The sequence below is a fragment of the Rhinoderma darwinii genome, chromosome 3, assembly GCF_050947455.1.
Source record: "Rhinoderma darwinii isolate aRhiDar2 chromosome 3, aRhiDar2.hap1, whole genome shotgun sequence".
NCBI lineage: Eukaryota > Metazoa > Chordata > Amphibia > Anura > Rhinodermatidae > Rhinoderma > Rhinoderma darwinii.
In genome coordinates this window covers 236,815,097-236,830,315 of record NC_134689.1, presented here as the reverse complement: position 1 = coordinate 236,830,315, position 15,219 = coordinate 236,815,097, and the positions used below count along the sequence as shown (strand labels likewise).

The 15,219-nt window shown below is 42.8% G+C and overlaps 1 protein-coding gene across 1 annotated transcript in view; it reads left to right on the top strand.

The window, feature by feature from the left end:
- KCP (kielin cysteine rich BMP regulator) overlaps positions 1-15,219 on the top strand; it is a 185,790-nt gene that overhangs the window by 136,539 nt on the left and 34,032 nt on the right. Inside the window, exons 35-38 of the mRNA XM_075859420.1 lie at positions 438-523; positions 14,155-14,245; positions 14,386-14,468; positions 14,609-14,782. Coding sequence (XP_075715535.1) covers positions 438-523; positions 14,155-14,245; positions 14,386-14,468; positions 14,609-14,782 — 434 coding nt within the window. The remainder of the gene's footprint in view (positions 1-437; positions 524-14,154; positions 14,246-14,385; positions 14,469-14,608; positions 14,783-15,219) is intronic.

Here is a 15,219-nt window from a genome sequence, read left to right as displayed (position 1 = left end):
CCATACCAGCTCCTTGTGAAAGGAGCAAACGAGCGCCGATCATCGAGCAGTCTCATTGATCGGCGCTCATTTTCACAACCCATATCCGGTCGTGTAAAAGGACCCTACTTATTATTAGAATTCAGTCCTCTAGTCTCCTCCGCTGCGGACATCCTGGGTACATATACATTCTGTTAATCAAGGCTTATTTCTAGGGACAGGTCCAGTGTACTATTAGACCAAACGGCCGATATTGTGCGGTTTGACTGAATGCTGCCCTGCTTACATGCAGATACATGGTGATAGGGCAGCATGGTAGACATTGCACATAACTCAGTTTAATTTACCTACATTATTACTATTTTATTTCCTCACTATCTAGTACATCTGCGTCTTTCTCATCTTTTTTTGGTCTGTCTGATAATTAATACCTTGTCCTTTCATGTTCTCTATAACAGGATGTTCATATAACGAAGTGGAACTGATTAATGGTCAAACTATCCCTGACCCCTCAAGCCCAGTGTGTTTGGAATGTACTTGTAGGGTGAGTTTATAAGTCAAACATGGCAGAAGGAATGCGCATTGCCTCATCACATCATAGAAAGCAGATGCGAGCCAACTCTGGTTCTATACTATCTTCCCTGACTCCTTTTTATTACACTGAGATAGTACTTTGTTTTTAGATTCACAAGCCCAAGTGAAATTCTTGAAGGGTCATTCCGGTTTCAGCAAATAAATATCATTCTCTGTAAAATGAAGAGTTATACAATTTTCCAATATACTTTCTGCAACCATTCCCCATGTTTTTTTCTAAAATATCTCTGCTTGCAGTCATTTAGTTGGAACCTTCATTGTATACTTCTAGTGGATAAAAATCTGTCCATGGTCATGTGATGGACACACAGGTGCACGGCTCGTTACAGTTATTAAGCTGTGTTTTGTTATGAGCCATGCACCTGTGAATCAATCACATGAACATGAGGAGATTTGTATTTACAGGAAGTGTACAATGAAGGTTCCAAATAAATCCCTGCAAGTAGAGATCTTGAAAACTGTGAGGAATTGATATAGAAAGTAAATCTACAAATTGTTTAAATTTTTATTATACAAAGAATATCATTTATTTGCTGAAAACAGAATACCCCTGTAAAGGATCTGCCAGGCACAGCTTCTGTGTCAACGCCCATAGGTAATTAGTCTGCACCTGCTTCTATGTCTGTGAGACTGACTCCATCTTCCACCACTCAGGATGGCAGGCTTAGGAGTGGGAGAGCCTATCACAGCCTGGCCAGACGGAGCTAGCTCCCGCCCTCTGTCTATTTATACCTGCCTTTCCTGTTCCTCCTTGTTTGTGATTCTTCTCGTTTGGTTTCCTGGCTCTGCTGCAGCTTCATGAACTATTTGACCCTGCTTCATATTGACCCTGGCTTACTGACTACTCTCCTGCTCTGCGTTTGGTACCTCGTACACTCCTGGTTTGACTTGGCTTGTTCACTACTCTCCTGCTCTGCGTTTGGTACCTCGTACACTCATGGTTTGACTCGGCTCGTTCACCACTCTTGTTGCTCATGGTGTTGCCGTGGGCAACTGCCCCTTTTCCCTTGCTTCTGTGTACCCTTGTCTGTTTGTCTGTCGTGCACTTATTGAGCGTAGGGACCGTCGCCCAGTTCTACCCCGTCGCCTAGGGCGGGTTGTTGCAAGTAGGCAGGGACTGAGTGGCGGGTAGATTAGGGCTCACTTGTCTGTTTCCCTACCCCCTTCAATACAACCCCATTAACTGTTACAAAACACCTGGACCTCAATTTAGGCAATTTAAGATTAGAAAGCAAGAATGAAAAACAAAGATAAAGGCCTTTGAAGAACTGATAAAAAAAAAAAACTTGCTTGTGTGGTGTATATAAGAAGACAATTTCAATAATGTTTCAACAAAAATTCATTCCTTAACCCCTTAAGGACGCAGCCTAGTTTTGGCCTTAAGGCTCAGAGCCCATTTTTCAAATCTGACATATTTCACTTTATGTGGTAATAACGTCGGAATGCTTAAACCTACCCAAGCGATTCTGAGATTGTTTTCTCGTGACACATTGGGCTTCATGTTCGTGGTAAAATTTGGTCGATATATTCAGTGTTTATTGGTGAAAAATTGCAAAATGTAGAGAAAATTTTGAAAAAATTGCATTTTTCAGAATTTAAATGCATCTGCTTGTAAAACAGACGGTTATACCACCCAAAATAGTTACTAGTTCACATTTCCCATATGTCTACTTTAGATCGGCATCGTTTTTTGAACATTCTTTTATTTTTCTTGGACGTTACAAGGCTTAGAACATAAACAGCAATTTCTCATATTTTTAAGAAAATTTCAAAAGCCTTTTTTTTAAGGTACCTCTTGAGTTCTGAAGTGGATTTGTGGGGCCTATGTATTAGAAACCCTGATAAAACACCCCATTTTAAAAACTAGACCCCTCAAAGTATTCAAAACAGCAGTTAGAAAGTTTTTTAACCCTTCAGGCATTTCACAGGAATTAAAGCAAAGTGGAGGTGAAATTTGCAAATTTCATTTTTCTTGCTGAATTTCAATTTTATTCATTTTTTTTCTGTAACACAGAAGGTTTTACCAGAGAAACACTACTAAATATGTATTGTCCAGATTCTGCAGTTTTTAGAAATGTCCCACATGTGGCCCTACTGCGCTCGTGGACTAAAACACAAGCCCTAGAAGCAAAGAAGCACCTAGTGCATTTTGAGTCCTCTTTTTTATTAGAATATATTTTAGGCAGCATGCCAGGTTTGAAGAGGTGTTGAGGTGTCAAAACAGTAGGAATCCCCCAATAGTGACCCCATTTTGGAAACTACACCCCTCAAGGAATTCATTTAGGGTTGTTGTTACCATTTTGACCGCACAGTTTTTTCACAGCACATATTTGAATTGGGCTCTGAAATTAAAAAAATGTCATTTTTTCCAATAAAATGTCATTTGTGATCAAAATTTCTTATTTTCACAGGGAACAAAATACCCCATTTTGTTGCCCAATTTGTCGTTAGTGTGGCAATACCCCATTTGTGGTGATAAACTGCCGTTTGGGCCCATGGGAGGGCTCAGAAGGAAAGGAGCGCTATATGTTTGTTGGAGTCCAGATTTTGTTGGATTGGTTTTCGGGTGCCATGTCGCATTTGCAGAGCCTCAGAGGTATCAAAGCAATGGAAACCCACCAAAAGTGACCCCATTTTGGAAACTACACCCCTCAAGGAATTCATTTATGGTTGTTGTTAGCATTTTGACCACACAGTTTTTTCACAGCACCTATTTCAATTGGGCTGTGACATTAAAAAAATGACATTTTTTCCAATAAGATGTAATTTTTTACCAAAATTTCTTATTTTCACAGGGAACAAAATACTCAATTTTGTTGCCCAATTTCTCCTGAGTGCATCAATACCCCATTTGTGGCAATAAACTGCCGTTTGGGCCCATGGGAGGCCTCAGAAGGGAAGGAGCGCTGTGTGTTCTTTGGAGTACAGATTTTGCTGGTTTGGTTTTCGGGTGCCATGTCGCATTTGCAGAGCCCCAGAGGTATCAAAGCAATGGAAACCCACCAGAAGTGACCCCATTTTGGAAACTACACCCCTCAAGGAATTCATTTATGGGTAATGTGACCATTTAGACTCCATAGTTTCTTCACAGAACTTATTTGAATTGGGCTGGGAATTAAAAAAAAATATATTTTTTCCAAGAATATGTCATTTTAGCTCGAAAATTCTTATTTTCACAAGAAATAAAATACTCCATTTTGTTGCCCAATTTGTCCTGAGTGCAGCAATACCCCATTTGTGGTGATAAACTGCCGTTTGGGCCCATGGGAGGGCTCAGAAGGAAAGGAGCGCTGTGTGTTTGTTGGAGTACAGATTTTGCTGGATTGGTTTTCGGGTGCCATGTCGCATTTGCAGAGCCCCAGAGGTGTCAAAGCAATAGAAACCCACCACAAATGACCCCATTTTGGAAACTACACCCCTCAAGGAATTCATTTATGGGTGTTGTGACCATTTTGACCCCATAGTTTTTTCACAGAACTTATTTGAATTGGGCTGGGAATGAAAACAAAATTATTTTTTTCAAATAATATGTAGTTTTGGCTGAAAATTTCTTATTTTCACAAGAAACAAAATACCCCATTCTGTTGCGCAATTTGTTCTGAGTGCCGCAATACCCCATTTGTTGTGATAAACTGCCGTTTGGGCCCATGGGAGGGCTCAGAAGGAAAGGACCACCATTTGGCCTACTGGGGATTTTCTAGTTCGAAGTCATGTATGCAGAAGCCCCTGAGGTACCAGTACAGTTGAAACCCGCAAGAAGTGACCCCGTTTTAAAAACTACACCCTTAAGGCATTCATCTAGAGGTGTAGTGAGCATTTTGACCGGAGACCTACACCCCATAAACTGTAATGTGGGTTCTCCCGGGTATGGCAATACCCTACATGTGGCTGTTATCAGCTGCCTGGGTACACAGCCGGGCTCAGAGGGGAAAGACGAGGGGGGATAAGCTGTGTGGAGTGCATCAGGGTAAGTAAAATTGGGGTAAATTATAAACCAAGGGATGTATGATAAATTTTAAAACACTTTCATACAGAGCTCTGGTTATTCGGGACACGTGTCACATTGATATATTGTGTCATCCCTTATCGCCCTCTTATAGCAGACTTTGCACCTCTTTTGACTTTTTCCCTTCTTGCCAGTTTGGGGAACTTCTCCTGGAAAGTGTTGCCCTGGTACGATGCGTGTGGGCCCGCTTCCAGAAGTACTGGGTGCCCCCCCTTCTTGGTCCCTAAAGATTAGGTTCTTGATAATCACCTCTTGAAATTCCAGGAAAGTTCCCGTCTGGCCTGCACATCGACGTAGCATGTACGCATTGTACAATGCCCTCTGTATGATGTGCCCGGCCAGCTTCTTATACCACACCGCATGGCGCTGGGTGGCTTCAGGGCTTGATCTTACAAGTCCATCCCTCCCATGTACCTATTGTAGTCCAGGATGCAGTCTGGTTTGGGGGTGGCCTTTCCTTCATATAGCCTAATTCTGTAGGTATACCCGGATGCACTCTCACAGCTTATACATCTTCAAGCCATACCTTGCCCTCTTACCCGGCAGGTACTGGCGGAATTGAACCCTCCCTTTAAAATGTACCAGAGACTCATCAATAGAAATACACTTCTTGGGGGTGAATGCTTGGGAAAACCGGGCACTGGAACGGTCTAATAGGGGTCTCCGTTTATACACACGGTCAAAACTGGGGTCATCTCGGGGTGGGCACGGCTCATTATCAGTATAAAGTAAGAAGCGAAGTATTGCCTCATTTATTTATTTTTTTAGGTTCCAGTTCAGTTCTGAAGTTGCTTTGAGGGGCCCATATATTAGAAACCCCTATCAAATACCCCATTTTAGAAACTAGACCCCTCAAAGTATTCACAACAGCATTTAGAAAGTTTATGAACCCTTTAGGTGTTTCACAAAAATTTAGAGCAAAGTAGAGGTGAAATTGACATTTTTTTTTTGTCAGAAAATGCTCTTTATACCATTTTTTTTATAACACAAAAGGATTTATTAGTGAAACGCAACTTAATACGTATTGCCCAGATTCTGCAGTTTTGCGAAATATCCCACATGTGGCCCTCGGGCGGTAATGGACTGAAGCGCCGGCCTCCGAAGCAAAGGAGCACCTAGTGGATTTTGAAGCCTCTTTTTTATTAGGCACCATGTCCGGTTTGAAGAGGTCTTGTGGTGCCAAAACATTGGGAACCCCCCAAAAGTGACCCCAATTTGGAAACTAGACCCCTTGAGGAATCCATTGTAGTTTTCTTGGGGTGCATGCGGCTTTTTGATCAGTTTTTATTCTATTTTTAGGTGGCGTGGTGACTAAAAAACAGCAATTGTACGATTGTTTTTTTTTTCTTTTTTTTTTACAGCGTTCACCGTGCGCTATAAATGACATTCACTTTATTCTGCGGAGCGATACGATTACGGCGATACCAGATGTTTATAGGTTTTTTTTATGTCTTATGGCGTTTGCACAATAAAATACGTTTTGTAAACAATCATTCACTTTTTGTGTTACCTTATTCTAAGAGCCAAAACTTTTTTATTTTTCAATCAATAAAGCCGTGCGAGGACTTATTTTTTGCGTAACGAACTGTAGTTTCGATCAGTACCATTTTTAGGTACATGCGACTTTTTGATCTCTTTTTATTCCATTTTTTGGGAGGTGAAGTGACCAAAGAATTGTGATTGTGGTACGGTTTATTATTATTTTATTTTACGGCGTTCACCGTGCGGGATAAATAATGAACTAATTTTGTAGTTCAAGCCGTTACGGACGCGGCGATACCAATTATGTATAGTTTATTTGTTTTTTATATATTTTTATTAATAATAAAGGACTGATAAGGGAAAAAGGGGGATTTTTACTTTTAAAACTTTTATTTTCTTATTTTTACACATCTTTTTTTAACTTTTTTTTTACTTTATTACTTTGTCCCACTAGGGGACATGAGGGCAGGAGGCCCTGATCCCTATTCTAATACACTGCACTACATGCGTAGTGCAGTGTATTAGAACTGTCAGCTACTCACTGACAGCAAGCATAGTGGGTCCTGACGTTGTCAGGACCCACTAGGCTTCCGTCTATGGCATAGCCGGACGCCATTGTTTGGTGTCCGGTTGCCATAGTCACCATCGCCGGCCGCTATCGCGTAGCAGGCCGGCGATGGCAGCTTAACCCCTAAAAAGCCGCGATCTCTATAGAACGCGGCTTTTAAGGGGTTAATCAGCGGGGACACAGCGATCGGTCCCCGCTGTAGGAGCTGTGACAGCTGCTGAAAAAGACAGCAGCGTCACAGCTCCTGTATGTGTCGGGAGGACGGCCGAAACGGCCGTTACTCCCGTGACGTACTATTACGGCATGGAGCGCGAACGATACAGCTGCCATGACGTAATAGTACGTCAAGGAGCGGGAAGGGGTTAAGATTCAATTCCTTAATCTGCAACTCTGCAATGCTAGTTTGAGAAGCTAGAGAAGTTTATTTCAGGTCTACACCGTGTTCCAAATTATTATGCACATTGGATTTAAGTGTCATAAACATTTAATTATTATTTTTTCAATTAAACTCATGGATGGTATTGTGTCTTCGGGCTCTTTGGATCATTCTAATCAATCTCAGACACCTGTAATAATTAGTTTGCCAGGTGTGCCCAATCAAAGGAAAACTACTTAAGAAGGACGTTCCACATTATTAAGCAGGCCACAAGTTTCAAGCAATATGGGACAGAAAAAGGATCTCTCTGCTGCCAAAAAGCGTGAAATAGTGCAATACCTTGGACAAGGTATGAAAACATTGGATATTTCAAGAAAACTTAAGTGTGATCATCGTACTGTGAAAAGATTTGTGGCTGATTCAGAGCACAGACGGGTTCGTTCAGATAAAGGCATAATGATGAAGGTTTCTGCCAGTCAAATTAATAGGATTAGGAGAGCAGCTGCTAAAATAGCATTGCAAATCAGCAAACCGGTATTTGAAGCCGCTGGTGCCTCTGGAGTCCCGCGAACCTCAAGGTGTAGGAAACTATAGAGGTTTGCAAGTGTGCATAAAGCTATTATTCGGCCACCCCTAAACAATGCTCACAAGCAGAAACGGTTGCAGTGGGCTCAGAAATACATGAAGACTAATTTTCAAACCGTATTGTTTACTGATGAGTGCCATGCAACCCTGGATGGTCCAGATGGATGGAGTAGTGGATGGTTGGTGAATGGCCACCATGTCCCAACAAGGCTGCGACGTCAGCAAGGAGGTGGTGGAGTCATGTTTTGGGCTGGAATCGTGGGGAGAGAGCTGGTAGGCCCCTTTAGGGACCCTGACGGTGTGAAAATGACCTCTGCAAAGTACCTGGAGTTTATGACTGACCACTTTCTTCCGTGGTACAAAAAGAAGAACCGTGCCTTCCGTAGCAAAATTATCTTTATGCATGACAATGCACCATCTCATGCTGCAAAGAATACCTCTGTGTCATTGGCTGCTATGGGCATAAAAGGAGAGGAACTCATGGTGTGGCCCCCATGTTCCCCTGACCTCAACCCTATTGAGAACCTTTGGAGCATCCTCAAGCAAAATATCTATGAGGGTGGGAGGCAGTTCACATCAAAACAGAAGCTCTGGGAGGCTATTATGACATCCTGCACAGATATTCAAGCAGAAACTGTCCAAATACTCAAAAATTCAATGGATGCAAGAATTGTGAAGGTGATATCAAAGAAGGGGTCCTATGTTAACATGTAACTTGGCCTGTTAAGTTTTTTTTTTATTGAAAGAGCTTTTGATTTCTGTAAATATGACCTCCTGATGCTGCAAATTCAACAAATGACCATTTTAGTTCTCTTTACAACCTTTAAAATGTTTTGATCTCTGTTGTGCATAATAATTTGAAACAGTGCATTTTGAGTTTTTTACTTCTAAGAAAAAATCTCTTATCATTAGGAGATTTGTTCAATAAAATTCGCATTATACTCCAACGATTGATGGCTTGAAGATTATACTGACTGTCATTTGCATCGACTATTTAGGAAAATCAGTGAAAAATGACATTTGCATAATAATTTGGAACGCGGTGTAGTTGAATATTTTGAATCTATGGTATTTAACCCCTTAACGTTATCACTGTACAATGTGTGTTATAACATTATGACACATGCTCAGGAACTGAGCACACAAGATACATGGTGAGTGCCGGCTGTTTTATACAGCTGATACCCACTGGCAATTACGACTATTTAACCTCTCAGATGCCATGGTCAATAGCGACAGCGGCATCTGAGGGGTTAGACAGAGGAAGGGGGTGCCAAGTGGTTGCCTTGGCAGTAGGAAGCAAAGGCCTCCTGGTCTACAGTCTGTGTCCTATCATTAAGCACTGCTTAATAAGAGAGCACAGAAAAAGGCAATACATAAGTATTGCAGTGTTTTGCAAAAAAACCTATAACAAAAAGAGTAAGTACAAGAAAAGCAAAAGTAAAATAAACTGTCTCCCACTTTTTGCATAAAAAATGTAAACATTTAAAAAATAAACATAATTGGTATCGCCGCAATTGTAATAAGTCTGAATTATTAAAATATCATGTTATTTAACACGCAAGGTGAATACTCTAGGAAAAAAATTACAATGCCAGAATGCTGTCTTTTCATCAGCTTGCTTTGCATTATTTGCAATTCTTTGTCCACTGATGAACCTGTGTGCTTTTAGACAGGGCCGGCCTTAGGGGTTCGCGACATGTGCCATTGTACAGGGCGCATCACTCCAGCAGGTGGAATGGGGCGCTGCGCTGGCTCCCTTCCCCCGCTTTTTTCAGACGCGCCCGGGCCCGGGGACTCAGCACATGCCTCTCCGCCCAGGCGCTTCTTCTCTCAGTGGCGTCGCTACCGCTGTAGCAGCCATAGGGGCTGCTAGCGGCGACACCGAGTATGAGGGCGCCCGTGCCCGTGCCTGCTACAGCGGGAGCTACGCCATATTCATGAGTATCTGCGTCCTTAGGACGCAGATACTATTGGACACTATAGCAGAGCAGGGAGGTATCGCCCTGCTCTGTTATCTACTTGCACCACTGTAGCTCCCTGAAGGAGCGAAATCCCCCTGTGGCTGGGGTCTCCGCTTCTGGACGGAGTGCTTGATGTCTCCATCCATATATGGACAGTGACATCAGGGGCAACTCCTGAAGCGGAATCCCCATCCACAGCATTGCCGACCCTGTGACCAGGGATTCCAGTCCAGGAAAAGCCCTTGACATCACTGTCCATAAATGGACAGAGACGTCAGGGGCTTCTCCTGGAGTGGAATCCCCGACGCTGTGACCGGGGATTCCACTCCAGGAGAAGCCCCTGACATCACGGTCCATAAATAGACACAGGCGTCAGGGGTTTCTCCTGGAGTGGAATCCCCGCTCACTGCATCGGCAACGATGTGGATAGGGATTCCGCTTCAGGAGTGGCCCCTGATGTCACTGTCCATATATGGACTGAGACATCAAGCGCTCCGTCCAGGAGCGGAAACCCCAGCCACAGAGGGATTCCGCTCCTTCAGTGAGCTACAGTGGTGCTATCTACAGGAAGGGGCGGGTGCTATCTACAAAGGGACTGTATGGCACTACCTACAAGAGGGCTGTGTGGCACTACCTACAAGAGGGCTGCGTGGCACTACCTACAAGAGGGCTGTGTGGCACTACCTACAGGGGGCTGTGTGCAACTATCTACAGGGGGCTGTGTTTCACTATCTACAGGTGGAATCTGTGAGTGGGAAGCTGATGGTCATTTTACTGTGGGTGGCGGGCTGATGGTCTTAAAGTGGTTTCTAACACTGACCTCCAATTGAAATTAATAGGAGGCAGAAAATACATGAGGCGCTTGTTTGGAGTGCTTTTTTGACGGCGTCTTTTGCACTAATAGGGCTGTGCTGAGTCTAGTCATTGAGCACTGTGTACAAGAGATCAGAGGAGACGGAAGCAGTGAAAACCGCTTCTATCTTCTCTGCAGGGTGCCCGGCAGTCGCTGATTGCCAGGCACCTGACATTTAGCTGGCCGATCGCTTTGGCAGTTAGCTAAAGCCTGTGCCATAGATATACTATGATGTGGGTTTTAAGGACCTGGACTGCCTGCCGTATAAATTCGGTGGGTTTTCGGGAACCATTTAATAAAAGTTATGTATTACATCCTTGTACTGAGGGAGTCCCTGCTGTGGTTTTCATCATAGATATGGCTTAAATTCCATTTATCCAACAATGAAAGGGATAAATGTAATTTAAGCCATATCTATGATGACAAATATCAATAGAGCGGAATACACAATATTTTGTAGGCATAGTTGAGCTGTGAAAAAAACGATGGCAGAATTGCATTTTTTGTCAATTCAGCCACACAGAATTTATTTTAAAAGTTTCTCAATACATTATATAGTACATTAAATAATGCCATTGAAAAATACAACTTGTCTCGCAAAAAACAAGCCCTCATACGACTGTGTCGATGGAAAAAGTATAAGTTATTGCTCTTTGAAGGCGAAGATAAAAAATGAAAATTCATTAAGGGGTTAAACATTATTTGCTGACTGTTTCATTTTTGTGTGGTATGGCCAGCAGAAACCCACAAATATGGGAACCACTAACGCTTGCAACTGCTTGGTCTTCCACATACTAAACTCTCCCCTCTCCAATCTATCCTTAATGAAGCAGCCAGGCTCATCTTTCTGACCAACTGCTACACCAACATCTCTACCCTGTGCCAGTCACTGCACTGGTTGCCCACACCCTTCAGAATTAAATTTAAACTTATTACTCTCACCCACAAAGCTCTCCTCCGTGCTGCACCTCCTTACATCTCCTCCCTCATCTCTGTCTACCACCCTACTCGCGCGCTACGTTCTGTCAATGACCTCAGATTAAAATCCTCCATAACCCGAACCTCCCACTCCCGTCTCCAAGATTTTTCTCGTGCTGCATCAGTCCTCTGGAATGCGCTACCGCAGACAATCAGATTAATTCCCAATATCCACAGTTTTAAACGTGCCCTGAAAACACATCTTTTTAGACAGGCCTATAACATTCCCTAATCTGATTCCTTTCCCTGGCATCCCTTTTTACATTAGTCATCAAACCTGAACCCCTCATTCAGCAGTATCCCCCACACTCCTTGCACCCTAATGTAATGCACTTTGTCTGTTGTACACAGAAACTGGTTGGTGACCGGCTCATGCAGCTTTGTGTACTACCCCATATGTATAAAAGATGGCCGGACCATTGTACTGAACGAGCACTTTTTTTTTACACTTTGTGTCTCCCCTATTTTCTTATAGATTGTAAGCTCTTGCGAGCAGTGTCCTCACTCCTCTTGTTTGAATTGTAAATTAGTTTTGTCAATAAGTAATGTCTGATATTGTATGTACATGAACTCTCTAAATTGTAAAGTGCTGCGGAATATGTTATATAAATAGTTATTATTATTATTATTATTATCCATTTATTCATGTTGTTTGTCTTCGGAACAGTTAGGGTATATTCACACGTTGCAGTTGAGGTGCGGTTAGAACCGCAATGAAAAACCGCATCCGAAAATATGAATGTGTTTTTACTGCGATTTTTAAATCGTGTTAAAAATGCATGCGTTTTACCGCAATGTGTGAATGGACCCTAAGGGCATGACCACACATGGCGGAATTCCTCCGCAACTGTCCGCATCAATGCCGCACCTAATCCGGGTTGCGGATTACGGCTGCGGATCTGCACAAAATGTGCAGAAAATTGATGCGGACTAGCTGCTGCGGACTGCGGGAAAAGTGCTTCCCTTCTCCCTATCAGTGCAGGATAGAGAGAAGGGACAGCACTTTCCCTAGTGAAAGTAAAAGAAATTCATACTTACCGCCCGTTGTCTTTATGACGCGTCCCTCCTTCGGCATCCAGCCCGACCTCCCTGGATGACGCGCCAGTCCATGTGACCGCTGCAGCCTGTGCTTGGCCTGTGATTGGCTGCAGCCGTCACTTACACTGAAACGTCATCCTGGGAGGCCGGACTGGAGACAGAAACAGGGAGTTCTCGGTAAGTACGAACTTTTTTTTTACAGATACATGTATATTGGGATCGGTAGTCACTGTCCCGGGTGCAGAAACAGTTACTGCCGATCGCTTAACTCTTTCAGCACCCTGGACAGTGACTATTTACTGACGTCTCCTAGCAACGCTCCCGTCATTACGGGAGCCCCATTGACTTCCTCAGTCTGGCTGTAGACCTAGAAATACATAGGTCCAGCCAGAATGAAGAAATGTCATGGTAGTAAAACCAATACGCTCCGCAGCACACATAACATGTGCATGACAGCTGCGGACTTCATTGCGGAACTTTGAATCTCCATTGAAGTCAATGGAGAAATTCCGCCATGAGTCCGCCACTGCTCCGCAACAGACAGAGCATGCTGCGGACACCAAATTCCGCTCCGCAGCCTATGCTCCGCAGCGGAATTGTACGCATCGTGTAAACGAACACTGCTAAATTAAAGTGAAAGTCAATGTAGAAACGGCTCCGCTGCGGATTAACGCTGCGGAGTGTCCGCAGCGGAATTTAAGTGCAATTCCGCCATGTGTGAACCCGCCCTTAGGGAACACGTTTTACTCATCGCTGCAGCTTGCCTACCTGAGGCTAGGTTTACATAGAGTAATAGTGCTGTTACGCTTCTATAGGGAATGGACCGAGGGGTCAGTGCATGACACAGTGATTCTGTTTTTGGTGTTCTTGCCTGTATCATGCACTGCCCCCTCAGTCACTACACTAGGCATAACACAGTATAGCAGTCTTGCCCTGGGTGTTCTTTTTATTATACTGTACAAATTTAAAATGAAGATTGGGGATATTGATTATTTTTATACAGTGTATATATATATATATATATATATATATATATATACATACACACACACTAGTATATATACTCTATATCATAAATTACATGGTTTCTTGTTACTGACACAAGTTTTACATACCAATGTCATGGTTTTGGGTTTAGACTTTTTTACACAATAGTAGATTGCTAGATATCAGTAAAAACATAATATTAAATGACTGAATAAAGGTAGTGTATTGTTGTATGAAATAACATGTAACTGCAAAGTGGTTTAAAGCAGATCTGTGATGTGTTTAAGAACAGCATAGTATGGAGACAGGTCCGCTGCACTAGTAGCCCAAATGGCACAACATTCTTTTGTGCTGTTTAGCCAATAACGTCTAGCAAAAAATACAAACTACTCACAGTTATGAGTCAACTGTATTAATGAGGGGAGGACTCCCCCTGCCTCTTCCCGCCCTTTTCGGTAGTTATTTATGGCTGCCATGTTTACATGCAGATGCACGAGCCATGTCATTCACTGATGAGAGGGGTGGGAGGAGGCGGGGGAAGTGCTCCCCTCAGTGGACTCATGAATTCAGCGGACTGTATTATTTGCTAGCTGCTATTAGCCAAGTGGCACAATATTATTTTTTTCGTGCCATTTGGGCTACTAATGCAGCAGACCTCTCTCCATACTATGCTGACCTTAAACAGCGCAGCATAGTATGATGACAGATCCATTTTGACAGTACAATGTCTTCTGATTTATTTAGACAGGATCTGTACAGTGCGCACGCAAGATTTGTGCTCCAGCTACCTGCCCACATCCAGTGACTGGACCTTGTGACTGCCCGCTGTGCCAAGGTGAGGGTCTGAGCATAACACCAAGGCTTCATGATGCCTTTGATGTAGATATGAAATTTAATAAATACGTAATAGAGACTAACAATTGGAATTGTCCATATCTGTCCAATAATCATTTTTTATTCTTTTCTTGTTATTAGGATGTCATTTTCAGGGTCGTAATTACCTTGATAGTGAGTCTTTCACATCACCACAAAATGAATGTGAGCAATGTCGCTGTATGGTAAGTAAATGACCACATAGGATTCAAAGTCCCTAAATAATGGGGAAAACAAAGACGTTTCAATATTTTTTAAATTTTTTCTGTATTTTCTAATTATCGTGTTTATGGTTTTGCTGTTGGTTTTTGACTTTGCTTCTCAGAGAGGCCGTGTCACTTGCGGCCCTCAGCCATGTGACACAGTGAACTGTCCTCATCCAGGAGAAGATCCCTGCATGTGCCCCGTGTGTGATGGTTGTAATTATAACGGCCAGGACTGTGTCAATGGAGAGAGCTTTCCTGACCCTGATGATGAGTGCAGTCGCTGCTCATGCAAGGTTAGCAAACGCCCCTTCTGAATATCTACATAAAAAGTGAAATACATTTGCAAAAAAATGTCATTACATATATTTTGTACAAATTTTTTTATGAAAAAGAAGATGAAAAGTGACACTCACACACAATAGTAAAAAAAAAACTTCTTTTAATATGGCACAGCACGGGAGGACAAAGCAGACAGCCAACAAGGTTACATCCTGTTTCGCACTGTGTAACGCTTCTACGGACCTATAAACAATGATGCAGCTGGCGTGCTTTAAAGAGGCTCTGTCACCAGATTTTGCAGCCCCTATCTGCTATTGCAGCAGATAGGCGCTGCAATGTAGATTACAGTAACGTTTTTATTTTTTAAAAACAAGCATTTTTGGCCAAGTTATGACCATTTTTGTAGTTATGCAAATGAGGCTTGCAAAAGTCCAAGTGGGTGTGTTTAAAA